Source organism: Cololabis saira, chromosome 8 (assembly GCF_033807715.1).
Source record: "Cololabis saira isolate AMF1-May2022 chromosome 8, fColSai1.1, whole genome shotgun sequence".
In the NCBI taxonomy this organism is placed as follows: Eukaryota; Metazoa; Chordata; class Actinopteri; order Beloniformes; family Belonidae; genus Cololabis; species Cololabis saira.
The window spans coordinates 7,965,896-7,985,292 of record NC_084594.1 but is presented as its reverse complement, the minus strand read 5'-3'; the positions used below and the strand labels follow the sequence as shown (position 1 = coordinate 7,985,292).

Sequence of the window (19,397 nt, the reverse complement as noted above, 5' to 3'; positions counted from 1 at the left end):
AATTTCCACTTTATATCTCATAATTATGACCTTCTATCTCATAATTTCAACTTTATATCTCATAATTGTGACTTTATATGTCATAATTATGAGTTACCGTGGGGATATTTTTATTTTTAAGGCTAAGATTTCATCTTATTTTTTTCTTTTACTGGCCTAAATGGGCTTCCATAATCCTCAGACTATTTAGCATATAATCCAATTTCCTGCTTCACTTTGTCTCCTCGTCTCTGCAGGTGTACCAGCTGAGCACCGGTCATTACCTCTGCAGGAACAAATACTACGGGCGCGGCCTGTCGATCGAAGGCTTCCGCCAGGCGCTCTATCAGTACCTGCACAACGGAAAAGGCCTGAGGAGGGAGCTCTTTGAGCTGATCCTGAATAAGCTTCGGAGCCTGAAGGCCGTGCTGGAGAAGCAGGCGTCCTACCGCTTCTACTCGTCCTCCCTCCTCATCATCTACGAGGGAAAGGTGAGCCCGGGAACCACAACCTCATCAAATGTTTAACCCATTTCTACCCATTTCTTTTATTTACATATTGTGTGCGGAGCTCCACTTTCAGTTATTGATTGTCTATATCAGTGGTTCCAACCTTTTTGGGTTCCTGGAGCCCCTGCAAATGTGTGATAAACTCTTAGGAAGGTGAAACTTGCCTTTTCCAGAAGAAAATGAAAATCACCAATCAGTAGCGGCTCCTCGGTAGAAAAACGTAACTAAACAGGATATTTATGAAGCATCTTTTCAACCTTATGAAACAGAATAGATGCAGTAACTCTCAAATAACTAACTGCTACGAAGCTTGAAGGGAAGGGAAGTCTTACTTGCGGCACATGTGTTATTTTGCCCTGAACTCAGACTATTTTCAGGTGAAAAAGTGACCAGAAGAGACATGATGTAGGATATATGACATATATCATGACATATTCTTCTTTGTAAAGTCTCTTTTTGCTTTTCTTTTTCTTTTCCGGTGGCTCAGTCTGCTACGTCAAGAACAAGCGGTCTTTTTTTAATACGAACCATTGTCGTCTACTTCTTTTTTTCTTCTTCATCTTTGTGTTACTGTGCTGATCGTCTTCTTTTTTTTTTTTTTTTTTTTTTTTTTTTTTTTTTAATATTACCGCAATTTCAAGCACTAACTTGAACTTTACAATTAACGAGCGTTTCCCCCCCAACAGCTTCCTGCAAATATTTCACAATAAAAGCATTTTTAAGAAGGGTCATAATGAAGGGTCATAATTTGAAAAGGATGCAGATCGTGTTACATTTGTATGAACGTTTGTGTCATGCAGTAACTTCAACAATGCAAACGGTGCAAGATTTCTTATTTAAATGACTGATGATTGTGAAAGAGAAAAAGAAGATAATGTAGTTTAGGTGGATTTCTAAAGGTTTCGGTCACATTTGAGTAAAATAATAATCTATTTCTATAAATGTCAGAGGATCTTTTTAAAAATATATATTTTATTATCACGGACCCCTTGCAATTACACCACGGACCACTAGGGGTCCGCGGACCCTTGGTTGAGAATCACGGGTCTATATAATATTCAGTTTCAGGTTGTCTATAAATTAGTAATAATAAATATTAATTTAATTAATTAATATTAATCATTATTATAATCAAATAATAATTAGTGGTGGGGAAAAAAATCCATATTGCAATATATTGTTACGCTCTCTGTCGCGATAAATAATCGATAAACTGACGTCAAATATTGATATTTTATTACAACACACATAATAGATTTACGCAGTTGTAACTGCACTATTGTTCATGCACTTCAATTTGTCCAGCTGTTCAGTGTTTACATTTACAACACTAGGAGGCAGTGAGGTACTATGCAAAATTAAGTTGCTTACTGACTTTTCAGTATTAGAAACAAAGCAGTACACTGTCTTGGTTTATATAAAACATGTTATTAATGTTCATGCACTTTAATTTGTCCAGCTGTACAGTGTTTACATTTACAAGCCTAGCAGGCAGTGAGGCTCTATATAAATGCACTTTCTTTGTACATTGTATGAAGTTTTGGCATTGAATAAATGCATAACTACCGACCTTTTCCTTTTTATGGGTATTTTTTAGTGATGCACCGATTGTTCGGTAACCGAAATTGTTCGGCCAAAAATGGCAAAAAAACACTTTCGGTGTTCGGTGGAATAAGTGGGAAAAAAAACGAACAATTAATAACGGCGTTGTAATATAAGGAAATAGACTGGCTGCTCCCTTAACGGTTGCGCACCACAAACATAAATCGTTGGCCAACCAAAAAGTAACCACATAAGAATTTTACCAACATTCACCAGGAGGTGAAACCAAAACAACATAATGCTGGGAAATTAAAAAATGTTCGGTTTTTTATGTTCAATAAATATTTTCTACCTTGTAATTTTGTAAAAGATTTTTTTCTTTGAAAAGCATGCCTAAATCAAATTTATTTGATTTATGCAATGGTGAAAAAATTGGCAAAATAAATGAAAAACTGCGAAGAACCATGTTCGGTATTGTTCGGTATTCGGCCAAGTGTTTATTATTATTTTAGGTTTCGGCCACAAATTTTCATTTCGGTGCATCACTAGTATTTTTTCTTTTTCAGTCACATGTATCGTGATATATCGTTGATGAAATTTCTTACAATATATCGAATATCGTAGATATCGTGATATTATCGTTATCGTGGCCCACATATCGCCACAGTATTGAATCGTGAGTTACCCGTATTGTCCCACCCCTAATAATAATAGTAATAATAAATCGTCTAGAAATAAAGTTTGAGCCATGTCTGTGTTAAAGCTGAGCGTCTTCCTGCTCGTTGGTTGATTTGTCCTGGTGTCTGATGGTCCTTGCAGGAACCCGAGGGACGGTCGACCCTCCACTCCGCGCCGCACGTTGCCTGGCAACAGAAGACCGCCGGCACCCCCTCGGAGTCCTGCTGCGTCCCAGCATGCAACGCTCCGCCTTCCCCGGACGCTCCCTGTAAAACGGACATGGGCCAGAACCCAAACCAGGGCTCGTCGTCTTCTCAGGGACCCGGACTCAAAGCCCCGCCCCCTCCCTCACAAGCCCCGCCCCCCAGCTCAGACTGCCCCGCCCCTCCCCGCCAGCACTCAGACTCTCCCCCCGCAGCCCGCGGCCCCACCCCCCCCACGACACAGCAGCAGGTGCAGCAGGTGCAGCAGGTGCAGCAGCAGCAGCTACAGCAGCAGGTGCAGCAGCAGCAGGTGCAGCAGCAGCAGCTGCAGCCCCCGCAGCAGCCCCCCCTGGTGGATCTCCGCATGATCGACTTCGCCCACTCCACCTTCAAGGGTTTCCGCGGCGACACGGCGGTGCATGACGGGCCGGACAAGGGCTACGTGTTCGGACTGGAGAGTTTGATCGGGATTCTGGAGAGCCTTCGAGACGACAATCTGGCGTAGTTCTGAACTCATGCACTCACTCTCTCTCACACACACATGCACACACACACACACACACACATGTATGTATTTCTGTCTTTGTGAGGGTTCGTCTTATTGTGAAGACGAGCCACAACGGTATGGAGCCAAATCAAGGCCAAAAGTTTTGCTAATTTGAAAATAAACTTTGAACCTGAAAATTCTTTTTTACAGTTCCAATTCTTTTTTTTTTTTTCAGTTTCAGACTTTTTTTCAGTCTGAAACTGAAGAAAATTTTGAAAACTGAAAAAAAAAAGATCTGAAACTGAAAAAAAAGATCTGAAACTGAAAAATAGAAAGAAGTGAAACTGAAAAAAAAAGATCAGAAACTGAAAAAAAAAAATTGAAACTGTAAAAAAGAATTTTCAGGTTCAAATTTTATTTTCAAATTAGCAAAACTTTTGGCCTTGATTTTGCTCCATACAACGGCATCAGCTTAAAGAAGGAAAAAAAAAATGATTGGACCCGAAGTCTAATTGATCTAATTGATCTTTACAAAGGTGGACACACACACACACACACACACACACACACACGTACAGATAGCTTATTGTGAATTAGTTCAGGTTGTACGGTTGGTGCAGGTTTTGCCGCGGCGGGATTCCTCAGGATATTACCATGGTAACGGTCGGCTAGCAGGCGAGACACCGGAGCCAAGAGCGGCTTCAAAGACGCAAAGACGATACGGAGAACCTGCACCACACACACACATTTCTATACTTGTGAGGACCTTCACCGATACGATGCATTCCTTAAGCTTAACCCTCACGATTTAAGAAAAAGAAAAAAAAAAAAAAAGAAGGAAGAAATAACGGATCCACGTCCTTACCTAAAATCTGAGTGTCATTTAACCCATGGAGAGATCGCAGGATGTGGTGCATCGTCATGATTCTGATTAGCTACTGACTTCTCGTCACCTGTCGGGCCGTTTAAAATGTGTTAAACTGACTGAAATAAGTCTCAAACACTTTCAAATGCAAAGACTTATATAAATACGGGAGGACCAGTGAGTCTGATTTCGAAGTAGATCCTTTAGAGCTGTAATTATTATAGCAATTATAAAAGATGATGGTAGAAGAATGTGTACGGTGCTGCTTTTGTGTCTTCACTGTGCAGAATGAGTGAATGTGGAGTTTTGAAAACATGGAGTTGAGTGTGACTCCACCGTGAAGAAGGGAGACGTGGGGAGTGGGGGGCGGTTTCTGGACGACATGACTTTCTTTCAGGGATCATTCAACTCATCACTAGTGTCAGGATTTGGCGTTGCAGCACATTTTGCACAGTGAAGCTCGAGCATCCAGACGGCCTCTCCGGTCCTCACAAAGATAGACAAGCAGACACTTTATGGGAACAGTCGCCGTTGGTGGAGCTTTGTGGGATCAGCTGACCCCCCCCCAAACCATTCCTTTGCTCTCCTTCTCACTCCTCAATCTACAAAAACCCAAGCGTGGACGGGTCAACGGACTCTCTTTAGCATCACCTGGAAAAACGCCCCCAGAAACTCCTCCGAGCATCGGTGATTCGGTGAAAGCAGCAGACGGCGAGGAGAGTTGTGGACTATTTCCCCCCTTTTTGACAGTGCGGAGCGCTGTGTCGCTGTGTCGCCCCCCCCAGGAAGGGAAAACAGAAATGTGCATCATAGATCTAGGCTTCGTGAAGAAAATATAGAAACATATTCAGTAACATTTGTCCATTTTTGGGGGTTTAACTCAAAGAAAACCACCGTTGTGAGCTACTGTCGTGTGAAATCATTCTCTGGGTGTTGATATTTGAAGCATAAACGTCGCCCTCTCCCAGATCTGGTGTGGTGGTACTTAGATGTTTATTTTTTACTATTGTCAGCAAATCTCATGAAAAGTTCAAAAGTGGTTGAATCCAAAAGCCTGACGAACGTTATTTTAGGAAGTTCCCTCCTCGTGTTTGCTGCTGTATTCATTTTGCAGTTAAAAGAAACAGTTGCTAGTGCTTTTCACCGTTTTCTTTAAGTAACTTCTAGTTAAAAATATGTTGTCCGGTTCATTAAAAAATAAACACAATTTTTTTGAGGCTTTTTTAACAGATGCAGCTGCTCATTTGAATGTTATGATGATCACATTTTGTCAATGTTGAGTGTGAAAGTTTCCAGAATGAACTTGATGGTTTTTTACTTTATTCTACAAAGTACAAGAGCCAATCCAAAGTAGAGTTGAGCAAATATATATATATATATATATATATATATATATATATATATATTGTCGGTCAAATGTCTTCTCCTGGGGTTTGTTGACAATAACACAAAAAAAAAAAAGGGATGAAGGGATATGGCTTTACTAATGAGACTATTTTATATTTTGTTTAAAAGTCACATTATTATCATTCACTTTTATTTTCAAACAAAAATAGATTTAAGAAGTTAATATATTTCTATTCACATAAATATAATTTGCGACGAGGTTCAACCTTTTATCTCGTCTTGTTAGGTCAGATAGTGTTAACACCGCCCCCTGCTGGACGGCTGCGGTACTGCAGCCCCGACGACCACAACCACACACAGCAAATATGAAATCTTTTATTTTTGCTTTATCAAGGTAATAATTTATTTTTTTAATTACGCCTTTACCCCCATGCGCGGGTAAAAGTTTAGTCCTTTAAAAATCTCCCCTATAAATGTATAAAATGTAAAGAAATTAAGAGACATTGTGAAATGTCAGTATTATTTGAGCTAGACTTCAGTCAGCTGGAAGAGCTGTTGCTCTGGTGGGAAGCTCTGTTCAGCATCTGTGTGTGTGTGTGTGTGTGTTTGAACAGATGTATATGCCATCTTTTACTCTTGGGTTTGTTTCACTTCACCTCAATGAAGCTGGTTAAGAAATGCATGCACATTAACGGTCTCCTGTTCCTGTCAGTTTTCACCGCCATGTCAAACGTCCTCGTTAAAGTTATCACAGAGCCTCAAGCGACTGTCGTCCGTGCGACCTCTCGCATCATCACGGATATTAGCCTCAGTGACTGATGGGACTTATTTAGCAGCATTTTCTCCATCTGGCATCATCCTGTTTGTTAGAACAGTGAAAGTAAGAGAGATTAAATCTTTCCAGAAGCTTGTGTCTTGTGTTGTGATTCCCACCTGGGCGAGAATAATCTGGGCTTTTCACCGACAGGTGAAAGTCGTTTTCTGCAGTGGAGAAAGCTCCATCACCCCAGTGCTTATATTTGAACCTCGGGACTTCCAGCAAAAGTAGATCGGTTGACCTCAGATTAGATTAGATTCAACGTTATTGTCATTAATTACACATGTACACAAGTATAGAGCAACGAAATGCAGTTTGGCATCCAATCAGAAGTGCGACAGAAAGTATGATAGTAAATACAGTATACAGGACTGTCTCAGAAAATTAGAAAAAATGTCATACATTCTGGATTAATTACAAATCAACTGAAATGTTGCAAGCCTTTTATTATTTTAATAATGCTGATCATGGTTTACAGCTTATCTACTTTTTCGCATGAGATTTTTATGTAAATCAAGAAGACTAGTCTTTGTAAAAACTACTTAATTTTTAGTATGTACAAAATTCATTTGCAAGTAAAGTTAACTTCATTTTTTATTTTTTTTATTTTATTTTATTTTCCTTTTACATTTTTTTCTTTTTTTGTTTTTTTTGTTTGTTTTTTTAATCTTTTTTTCCTTTTTTTCTCCTTTTCCCTTTTTTAATTTATTTTTTTTCCTTTTTTTTCTTTTTAAAGTCAACTTAATTTTGATAAATAAAGTAAACTTAACACAATTAAGTTGACTGTTTTGTCAACTTAATTGTGATTTTCCGTAATGCAATTAACAAAAAAAAGTCATACATTCTGGATTCATTACAAATCAACTGAAATATTGCAAGCCTTTTATTATTTTAATATTGCTGATCATGGCTTACAGCTTAAGAAAACTCAAATATCCTATCTCAAAAAATGTGAATATTCTGGGAATCTTAATCTTAAACTGTAAGCCATAATCAGCAATATTAAAATAATAAATAAGGATATGATGGATTCTGATGGAGGTCTTTTGGACTACAGGGCTTGGTTAGAAAAATATAAATTGTACTCAGAGGGAATATAATAAGATTTATAAAGCAATTCCCATCCCACTCCTTCAATTAATCAAAAATACTTTGTTATATTCAAGTGTTAAATTGACACTACCAAAATTGGCGATTGACGAGTGTAACTTGAATGATAATACATGTAATAACAATGATTAATGCTGCCTGGAAATCAATAGTATTTTATGATTATAGCCGAGGATTTAAACCTCAAGAGAATGAGAAAATAACTGTGTCTATGTTGATAAAAGCTCATTCTAAATACAGGACTGTCTCAGAAAATTTGAATATTGTGATAAAGTTCTTTATTTTCTGTAATGCAATTTAAAAAAAACAGTTTAAGATTAAGTTTCCCAGAATATTCTAATTTTTTGAGATAGGATATTTGAGTTTTCTTAAGCTGTAAGCCATGATCAGCAATATTAAAATAATAAAATGCTTGCAATATTTCAGTTGATTTGTAATGAATCCAGAATGTATGACATTTTTGTTTTTTTTAATTGCATTACAGAAAATAAAGAACTTTGTCACAATATTCTAATTTTCTGAGACAGTCCTGTATACAGATTATGAATTAAATAATGCAGAGATAGAAACAACCTATCTGAGGTTGCTAAACTAGTGCAAATATTCGGTGCACATTGATTTGGGAGAGTAAACAAATGGCATAAAGTGTCTATAGTGCAGATAGAGGTGTAATGAGGATCAGAGGAGGGTAGAGTTCAGAAGAGTAACAACTCTGGGGAGCTCGGCTCTACTGGGATTACACTGAAAAAAATAAATCTAAGTGCATGTAAATATAACATATTTAAATCTGTGATATTAACAATTAAAAATGAAGTGTGTTGCTTTACATGAATACATCTAGTTTTGAACTTAATCTGCATTTGTTTTAAAAACAAGACATTGTGCATTTTTTCCTTAACAAGCAGTATTTATGTAAAATTAACTTTTCCTTTAACAATTGTAATCTATTGGACAGATTGACCTACGTTTAGATGAAAAATGCTTTATTTGTTTAAATAGAACACCACAAATTAAGGCAACTTTTTCGCATGAGATTCTTATGTAGATCAAGAAAGACTAGTCTTTGTATAAACTACTTCATTTTTAGTATGTACAAAATTGATTTGCAAGTAAAGTCAACTTAATTTTTGCAAGTAAAGTCATCTTAATTTTTTTTCTTTGTTTTTTTTTCCTTTTTTCTCTTTTCTTATTTTTTTCCTTTTTTCTCTTTTTCCCTTTTTTTCTTCTTTTTTCTTTTTTTTCTTTTTAAAGTGAACTTAATTTTGATAAATAAAGTAAACTTAACACAATTAAGTTGACTGTACTTGCAAAATGTATTATTTACATACAAAAAATTAAGTAGTTTATACAAAGACTAGTCTTTCTTGATCTACATAATAATCTCATGCAAAAAGTTGCCGTAATTTTTTTAAGTAGATCAATTACAATATTTGTATCAGTGTACAGACAGTTGAAAGCTCGGATAAATACAAGGGTGCGAGTCCGTTAAGAGTTTTAAAAACATATCAAAAGTTTAAAATCAATTCTATTAAGGACGGGAAGCCAATGAAGGGAGTTAAGGACAGGAGAGACGTGCACACATCTGTTTGGTGTTGGTTAAAATACGGCTGCAGCATTTTGCACCAGTTGAAGGCGATTAAGAGGAGACTGGGAGACTCTTAACATAACATGCGTTGCAATAGTCCAAGCGTGAGCTAATTAGGGCATGGACGGCCTTCTCCTGGTCATGTCCACTTGGAAACATTTTAACTTTGGCCAACTGGAAAAAAAACTAGTCCTCACCACTTTGTTGATTTGTTTGTAGAGTAGTAGTATTATCAAAGGTCACTCCCAGATTTCTGAAGGTTGAACTTGCATAAGAAAGCCAGTGAACAGAATCAAATGTTAAGACAAGCTTTATTATATCATGACTAAATGTTTTCCAGGTACACTTTTCTCAAACCACATAAGTAGAAGAGAAATGCACACAGTGATCATTGATCCATTTTTATACTAAAAAAAGGGAGGTGTTCTTTACGTTATAGGTGCAGATGTCGAACCTTATCTGTGGAAACATCTGTAGTTAAAGAAACCTAAACATGTCACACTTTCAGCCATATATATCCTGCTGATTCACTGGAAAAAATAAATCTAAGCGCATGTAAATATAACATATTTAAATCTGTGATATTAACAATTAAAAATGAAGTTTGTTGCTTTACATGAATACATCTAGTTTTGAACTCAATCTGCATTTGTTCAAAAAACAAGACATTGTGAATTTTTTCCTTAACAAGCAGTATTTATGTGAATCCCAGCAATCGTTTAATTTACACACAAACAACAAGCAATGATCTTGTTGTATTTACTTTTACTTTAACAATTTAAATCTATTAGGCAGATTGACCAACGTTTAGATGAAACATGCTTTATTTGTTTTATGTAGAACACCACAGTAAAATATATCTTGCTTGATCTACTTAAAAAAATTTAAGGCGACTTTTTCGCACAAGATTTTTATGTAGATCAAGAAAGACTAGTCTTTGTATAAACTATTTAATTTTTATTATGTACAAAATTAATTTGCAAGTAAAGTCAACTTAATTTTTTTTTCCTTTTTTAAATTTTCTTTCTTTTTTTCTTTTAGTTTTTTTTCATCTTTTTTTCTTTTTTTTCCTTTTTTTCTTTTTTCTCTTTTTCCCTTTTTAATTTCTTTTCTTTTTTTCCTTTTTTTTCTTTTTAAAGTCAACTTAATTTTGATAAATAAAGTAAACTTAACACAATTAAGTTGACTGTACTTGCAAAATGTATTATTTACATGCATAAAATTAAGTTGTTTATACAAAGACTAGTCTTTCTTGATCTACATAATAATCTCATGCAAAAAGTTTTTTTTAAGTAGATCAAGCACAATATTTGTATCAGCGTTGTTTCTTACTTGAGATGTTAACTCAGCAAATACCTAAGATCACTAAAACTTTGAGGAAAAACATCAGTTTTAAAACACTTGTTTCTCTTCATTGTCTTCACCTAAAGAAAAACTCAGCTAAACAATCTAATCTCACAAACAATAATGCCATATAAAAGCGAAACAAATTCAATACAAAATTGCTCTTAAATCACAGAAAAATATCTTTGTCATTACAGAAGAACAATTTTATTTAACAGAGACTGTATTCCAGCATTAGGACAGCAGAACGAAGGTGGGGCTATGAAATGTCTTACATTTCTTACAGTGGAACACAAGCTCCTTTTACACACTTACAGAGAATATGAGCATATATTTTATTAGAACGCCACGTCTTGCTCATCGCGGGTAGTGTTTGACCCACTCTGACTTCTCCATAGGGGAACAATTTGGAAAAAAAGAGGCTTATTTGTTGTAAAAGTTGGCTTTATTACAATATCCTCTAGCAATATCCTCTGTGCACATCAACCAAACCTGTGGGAAACAGAAAGCCAAATTCTGCCAAAAACATTATTCATGTTAGTTATGTTAGTGGAGCAGGAAAATAAATAATATAGAGACACTGTTTTTATGGCGTTTCTATTGTTTGAGGAACACAGAGTGCAAATGTATGTAGTAGTTATAATTTATATTCATTATAATTCTGCCTCTCATTGCTCTTTTGGACACTACGATGAACCGGCAACCTGTCCAGAAGCATCACTAACTAACGTAGGAGAACAGTGTCTACTCTGACGGGGTAACACTCTCACGCTGGACACATGCATTTGCATGAAGCTGATTTCTTTTATATGCACCACCCACTGCATAGGTATTGATCACACCTCCTCACTCTCCATACAAAAATGGATACAATCTGTTTGATAGTATTGATTAGTTGGATATACAGTTTATATATATATTATACACAGTACTCGAGTTGTAAAAAAAAATCAGGGGGGATGGTGGATTGTATCATATGGGGACAGATAATTTGTGCTGATTACAAATAATATAATATATTACAAATAATAGCAGTGACCAAAACACCTGCAGAAATACTGCAGGAATGACATAGCAGCAGTTAAATGCAGCCTTCTGTAAGCTTTAAATATCCACTGGGCTTACATCAAATACATCAAAACACAACAATAAAAAACACTTTTCTGAACTTATCAATATGACTCTGTCCTTCACAGGATAAGTAAAATGGATCACTGCAAAAACTCAAAATCTTAACAAGAATATTTGTCTTATTTCTAGTTAAAATGTCTAATTTTAGTATCTCATTACATTTAAAACAAGACTCATCACTGGAAAAAACCACAATTTTCAGCTGCTTCAAGTAGATTTTCACTTAAAATAAGTAGAAAAATTTGCCACTGGAACAAGATTTTTTTTGCTAGTAATTAGAAGATAAATCTTGTCCCACTGGCAGATTTTCTACTTATTTCAAGTGACAATTTACTTGAAACAGGTGAAAATGGTCAAATAAGTTATTTTTCTGGTGGGTTTTTTTTGTGATGACTCTAAATGTTGAAATAGCAGTAAAACCACATTCATTGATGAAATGGACCGTTTTTATTTCAGGGGGGATGCCATCCCCCTCATCCCCCCTCATCCCCCCTCAACTCCAGTACTGATTATACATATATATAGAAATCTGATGGAATAAATAAACAGGAATGTGCCTATATTTGGGGAAACCAGCTACAGGTTTAAAAGTGTGATAATGTTTGTAAAACTCATTATCTGATAGAGTAAGAGAAGGATGGAGAGCAACCTCACTTATTTCCTTGTTTGGTTGGAAAACTATATGAAAAATATTCTTAAAATTGCCAACTTGGGGATTACAGCAGTTGGACTTCCTTCCTTTCACCACGTTAAACTACCGATTGTTTTGGCTCAAAGATCATAATCATACGATGGCAAAAATCCCAGACCTTGGTAGTGACCAAAATGTAATTAATCCTCCTGCCGTCTGGTGGTCTGTGGGCTGGAAACATCCCTTTGATCGCAGATATTTGTTGAATGATTAGTCCAAAAAATGTCTGTTTGCATCCAGCGAAGGACCCAAAAAAAAAAAAAACACAGGAAAGCGCAAACTACGTTGCTTCTGTTGGCACTGCATTTGTTTCATTTATGCAGATTCATGTCAGAGAAAACGGGTTAATTGTTCAATAGTAGAATATATTTTGTGAAATTTAATACAGTGAATAAATACCTACTGGACAATTATTTCGTCTCACGCTGTTCTGCAGAGATCTGCAGATATTTGTGACAGGATTATATGTACATGTAGGGCTGAGTGAAAGAAATGATTTGAAATCTCAAATTGACAGGAAGTGGAGTTGTGACATCACCGACTCCACATGGCACTGGTGTCCCAGAGGACAGAGGAGAGGTATTAAATGGCTTGGTTTTGTTCAAAACCTCCGTCTTCAGCTGAAGAGCACGAGTCACGACACTGCAGCCAGCTGACAGATGGAGACCAGTACATCAAGTAAAAACTGCTGAAAAAAAAAAGTTACCCCTCAACTAGGGTTGCCACCTTTCAGAAATAGAAATAAGGGACGCCCTGATTTCAGCAGCGCAGGAGCCAAAAAAAAAGCCCCAAAACTTCTAAACTGAATAAAAATGTGTTTTATTGTGTATTTTATATGAAAAAACAAAATACTTTGATTTAAAGTTTAAAGTGCTTTAATAGCATTGAACTTGCATGACTGTACAGACAGACAACCATACTAGCAACTGAAATATCCTCCTATGCTACGTATGTCCACATCAGCCCAGATGTAGAATATAGCCTACAGGTGAAGAATATGGTGTAAAAGTTAATTTATTTCAATAATTCAACTAGAATATGGTGTCAAAGTTAATTTATTTCAATAATTCAACTAGAATATGGTGTAAAAGTTAACTTATTTCAATAATTCAACTAGAATATGGTGTAAAAGTTAATTTATTTCAATAATTCAACTAGAATATGGTGTAAAAGTTAACTTATTTCAATAATTCAACTAGAATATGGTGTAAAAGTTAATTTATTTCAATAATTCAACTAGAATATGGTGTAAAAGTTAATTTATTTCAATAATTCAACTAGAATATGGTGTAAAAGTTAATTTATGTCAATAATTCAACTAGAATATGGTGTAAAGGTTAATTTATTTCAATAATTCAACTAGAATATGGTGTAAAAGTTAAGGAAAATACGGTACAAATCGTGTCCCGTATTAGTTCAATACGGGACGCAACATTTTTTTCTCAAATAAAGGACAATTCCGTATTTTACGGGACGGGTGGCAACCCTACCCTCAACCCAGTGCTTTCTCACAGACAGAACTACTTTAAAGGGGACCTATTATGAAAAACACGTTTTCTCTTGCTTTAACATATATAAAGTGGTTTCCCCACACCCTGCCAACTCAGAGAAGGAGGAAAGCAACCAAATTCTGCAGTGTCTGTACAGCCGCCCGGAAGATCCTTCCAGTGTCATGTGACTTTTATAAGCCGTTCAGATTTGCGCATTTTCGTTACGTTAGCAAAATGCAAACCACGCCTCGGTCGGCCTCAGCTGCTGAAACCACGGCCACAACTAACTCCGCCGGTCAGAGCTTCCGCCATTGTTTCGAAGCGTATAAGTGTATCGTGTGGCGGTTTCCACAGCGAGGGACAGTAAAAATGAGGTTTTGCATCGACACTTACCCTCATAAAAGGATCAGTACCAACAGCACTGACCCGGCAACTGCACACGAGTCAGCGGTAAGTGACGTTAATTTTTTATGTTATTTATATTTGTCTACAAGTATGATCTTTGCATGGGTTAAGTATTTAGCTTAGCTCTATTAGTAATTTTTTTCTGTTTATGGTTTCAGATCTTCCAAGCAAAGCACCTGAAGTTGTTTATGTACGACACCTTCAGAAGACGCACTGTCCTTCCTTGAGCCAGCAATAGTGCATAAATGTTTTTTTTTTTAACAATAAAGTTTCCATTTGTGAACATTCAGTGTTGTGATTTCTTTACAGTTAACATGATTCATTTGTCTTGTAACATAAGAAATGAAATGATGGGGGAATCGGAGTAAAGAACTGTTAGTGTGAAGAGGAGGTGACCCGTTCCCTCTTCAGGGAACTAAAGGCTGATTTATGGTTCCGCGTTACACCAACGCAGAGCCTACGGTGTAGGGTACGTGTCGATTTAATGCAGAACCGTTAAAACGACGCGAGTCGTTTACACCGTGTCACAACTGCATGCGAGCGTCCGACTATCGCATCGAGCTGCGTGACATCGGACACTCTCTGTCCACACTGAAACCGTTAAACTCGCGGCCAGTTAGGACAGTCCAATAGAAAATAAAGCAATGGAAACGATTTTGTCGCTGACGCTCGCTCGCATCGCATGGGGGACACGCTTTAATAGTGTACGGAGCCGCTGCTCTTCTCCCCGGAGCGAGGCTTTGTTCCCTCCTCCCCTGCTACACGTCATTCAGGCAGCCAATCAGCACAGAGCCTCATTATCATAGCCCCGCCCCCTCAGAATCCCTCACAGATAATGAGGCTAGAAGCGGTAAAACTAGAGACATGGCCGACAGGCTGAATTTCTAATTTATGTAGAAAAAACAAGCTTTAGATTGTTTTTAAGACATTCAAGGCCTGTTTAAAATATACATTAAATGCCACAATAGGTCTCCTTTAAATCCAGTTGCAAAAGTAATGCAAGATGATTGGGGGAAAAAACAAAAACAGGTATTTTTGTGTGCATTGTTTGGAGAAAATATGGAGAAAAAAGTATTTAATCAAAATAAGAATGAGGAAAACCAGGACAATATAGAGAAAAAACAAACTTGCTAAATTCTTAATTCTTTATTCCAAATTAGCTTTGAAGAAAAGTGATTTTTCTAAAGGCTATAGCTCTGTATTCCAATATCTTAAATCCACTTCCTATTGTGGATGTGAAAATACTTCAGTTGACTTTCTTTAATAAGATTTCATCAACGTTTAAGTGATCTCTGATCTGATTTAAGAATAACGTCGCTCATTTTGGAGCCTGTTGCAGCTGCTCTGCCAAACTCTCTTCTTCATATCTTCTTAGTCTTAGTGATTTAAATTATGATTTCTGTTTGGATGCATTTGAAATAATGAGTATCCACGACAACTGAGTTATTTAAATGTGGAAGCAGCAGATTACTTTTCCAAAGATCAGACGATAAAAAAAGATCTCAAATGCAGTTGAAGAGGAAAGATGCATGATGAGCATAAAGCTGCTGTTGAAGAGCTGCAGCACAACAAGGCAAAGTAGGAACTATGAAACATTTCTCCAGTATACTAACCAATGACTGCATTATTGATAAAACCAGTGAAACATTCAATGTTTGGGTCCCTATTGGGTTCACTTTTGAATGTGAGGCGTTTGGGCTACAGGCCTGTCTCAGAAAATTTGAATTTTGTGATTTTCTGTAATGCAATTACAAAAACAAAAATGTCATACATTCTGGATTCATTACAAATCAACTGAAATATTGCAAGCTTTTTATTATTTTAATATTGCTGATCATGGCTTACAGCTTAAAAGGAACCCTGGTTATTAAGACTTGTAGTCCCTAATTAGCCACAATTGTTCTCTTATACTAAAATATGTTGTTAGAAACACATAAAATAATGTAATTGCTTTAAAAATCTACAATGTTTATCACATATTTTGACCTGCGGGAGGCACCATGTTTTACCTGCGCAATGCATTCTGGGGGCGATGACGTAGAGCGGTGGCTCTGGGAAGATCCCGGAAGAAAAATTTGTAGATTTTAAGTAAAAATGGATCAATCTGGTGCACTTTGAGGTCAAAATGAAGAGACTATGAAGACCTTTACACATCAATATCTTCTTTACTGTTCTGTGGTTTTACAGCGATGAAAAAATAATTGTTTCCCTATATATATTCTGCATACAGGTTATGGTAGAATTTTGCTTGCATAAATAATACCAAAAATATATATAAAAACCAAAATTCAGGGGAGACTCAAGTAAAATAACATTTTGCTTTGTAGGCAAAACAAAAGTAAAATTAAATCAAATCAAATGGAACTTCCTAACTTATTGGCTGGAATAATATTCCGACAAGATAATAATATACTGTAAGCTAAAGCAGGAGTTTGCAGTCAACTAGTTGAAATTAATATGTGGCAGTATTTGTGGGGGTCAAAATCTATTTAGGGTGTACATACTACCACAAATAGATCAGTGTATTGGAAACACTGACTATTCAACTGTGTGATTAGAAAGACACCAATAAATCTGAGAAAATGTACTTTAATATTGAACAACAGCACTACAACAATGGCATATATGGTATTATGAAATTATTGTGGGGAAAAAACAAGAATGCCACTTTTTTTCATGAACTTAAAGCAAGAAAATTCAAAAATGGTTTTAAAGCAAAAATAAATAATAAATAAAGATAATTTTAACAAACATAACACGGCTGACGTTCACCTTTCTGCTTGTGTTCAATATGCGGCTACATTGCAAGATAAGCATATTATGTTGAACTTGTAACATCATGAATAAATATTCTCACACCTTTGGCTGATTGACAACGATTGGAACTATCCTAACCTCTCTCAATTATCGTATTGATAACTGTGGTTTCACCGGGGAACAGCCGTACTATTTTCTGAGAATTAAGGTGTGTCGCCTCACTTTGAGGGTGGCAAATCTATCTATCACCTTTTGGTGTTTGACTCGCTCAAGCACCTCCTTCTCTATTGACATCACAGCCAGGTGCTGGAGTCTGCTTTGCCCCATGGTCCCCCTGAGCCAAGTATGGAGCCGACGCAAGGCACTGAAATACCGTTCACAGCTACAGCTGCTAACTGGGATGGTCAAGGCAACCTGAATAACAGCTTTCAATGTAGGGAACATCTCAGGATCCAGTAGTTTGTACACTGTAAGAATGTCTGGAACTGCACCAGCCTCTCTCTTGCGCCTCAGGAGGTTTGTGGCAACCATCACTTCCCCAGCCTGGAGGTCAATGTGGTAATGCCGTGCCAGTTTTGACAAATGTGGCAAAGACAAGAAGTCGGCTGAGGTTGGACTGCAAGCCTGAATTCCCTCAATCAAGTCATCATCAACATCTGAAAAACGCTTCTCCAGTTCAGACACCATCCTGTCCAGACAAGGAAAGAACAACTTCCTTTTGAGTTCTTCTGACTCTGAAGAATCCCTGACTGCACTACCTGCCCCGCAAGTCGACTCAACAACAAAGTCATCCATGCGCTTTGTCTTCCGTCTCTGTCCAGAAGATGGCTCTGGGACTGCTATCTGGTTAGCCTCACATAAGTTCTTTGTTCTAGTGTGAAGATCTCCAGCAGTGGCATCGTAGCGTTTCTCCTTAAGGGAATCAAGTGGCGCTTTTGCATTAGTCTCACTTCTCCCCGGTTCTACCCGCTATGGCCCCGTTTTGCGCTTTCGCACTAGGGCTGAGACGTGTAGAGCCGCTCCAAGTCGGTACTTTTTTCTGTAACCATTTCAGCCAGGTTCTTAGCGGGCTGAGAAGGGACTATTTCTGAGGTCACCACCCTCCTCGCCACTGATTGGTCGGGGGGCGGGGACGTCACCACCCTCCGCGCCTCTGATTGGTCGGGGGGCGGGGCCGTCAGACGTTTGAATCAGGAAGCGGGAGTCAGAGCGAGGCGACCCGCGGCTCGCGGCGATTTTATTATAAAGCACAAAACGTCTGTTTGGTGATCCAACTCTGAGGTGCAGATGTTCATAAACCTGGTGGCTGTCGAGAAAAAATTAAAAAAGCGATGTAGACGGGCTGTTTTACTCTCAGCCGCTCCGGCTCCAGCTGATTTCTGATCAGCGCTGACGTGAACAAAGGTGTTGCGCAATCGAGTACGTCACAGCAGCTTCACCCAAACCTGCCCGCTTCTCCCCTGGCTGTGCGAAAACACACAGTGGAACCGTGTAAAGCCGCGCCGAGCCGAGTCGGGCCAAGTAAGTCCTAGTGCAAAAGCGGCAAAGCACTGCATCCTTGTTTGACACTGCTTCAGCAAGGTCGATGGTGTGCTTCTGTAGGTACCTGTGTAAACCTTCTGTTACTGACAGGAGATCCTGGAATACATTCAGCAAATACACTGAGGAGAATTTGCACAGTTTTCCCTTCAATCCCAAAGCCAGAGGTGTGTTTATGGTGGAGAGGCACTCAAGTATAGCAGGGAAATTTGTAAGCACTGCTTTGACTGAACGAACCTGGCATGCCCAACGCGTGTTCGACAACTGCACAAGCTCACTTGGCTGTAATCCCAATTTTCTTTGGGTGTCTACAAATTTATGGTGGTTTACAAGTGAGACACTAAAAAAGGAGTAGACACTTTCCAGCATGCTGAAAAGCTCTGTGGCCTCAGAAATCGCTCTGCAAGTGTGACACAAGACAAGATTCAACTCATGAGCATAGCAATGCACATATATCGCTTCAGGGTGCTGCTTTCGAAAATGGGCTTGCACACCCCCAGCTGCCCCACTCATGACTGCTGCCCCATCGTAAGTCTGTGCCACACATTTCAAATGATGAATTCCTTTCTCTACCAGTTGACTCTCAATTGCAGCGGCTATTGATTTAGCATCAAATTTGGACATCTCTGTAAGGGCTAGGAGCCTCTCCTTCACTGTACCCTCAGTGGTAACATACCTGACACAGAGTGCCAACTGCTCTGTCTTTCCATCTCTGGCCTCATCAACCATAATGGCATACATGTTTGACTCCTCCATCTCACTGACAATAGTTGCAGTTACCTCTTGTGCACAACACTCTATCATCTCATTCTGACTTAGACTTGAGAGGTATGTGGTGTTTTGTGGGGGTTCATACTTCTGCAAGAAAGGGTCAAACTGCCTCAACAGTGCCATGCACTCTAGGAAGTTTCCTTTATT

At 37.8% G+C, this 19,397-nt stretch overlaps 1 protein-coding gene across 2 annotated transcripts in view; it reads left to right on the top strand.

Moving 5' to 3' along the window:
• The window catches only part of LOC133448277 (inositol hexakisphosphate kinase 1-like), a 47,162-nt gene extending 40,646 nt beyond the window's left edge, over positions 1-6,516 (top strand). For both annotated transcript variants that reach the window (XM_061726653.1, XM_061726654.1), the window contains exons 8-9: positions 237-470; positions 2,850-6,516. In XM_061726653.1, coding sequence (XP_061582637.1) covers positions 237-470; positions 2,850-3,416 — 801 coding nt within the window. In that variant the 3' untranslated portion in view covers positions 3,417-6,516. The remainder of the gene's footprint in view (positions 1-236; positions 471-2,849) is intronic.
• The last annotated feature ends 12,881 nt before the right edge of the window (positions 6,517-19,397 follow it).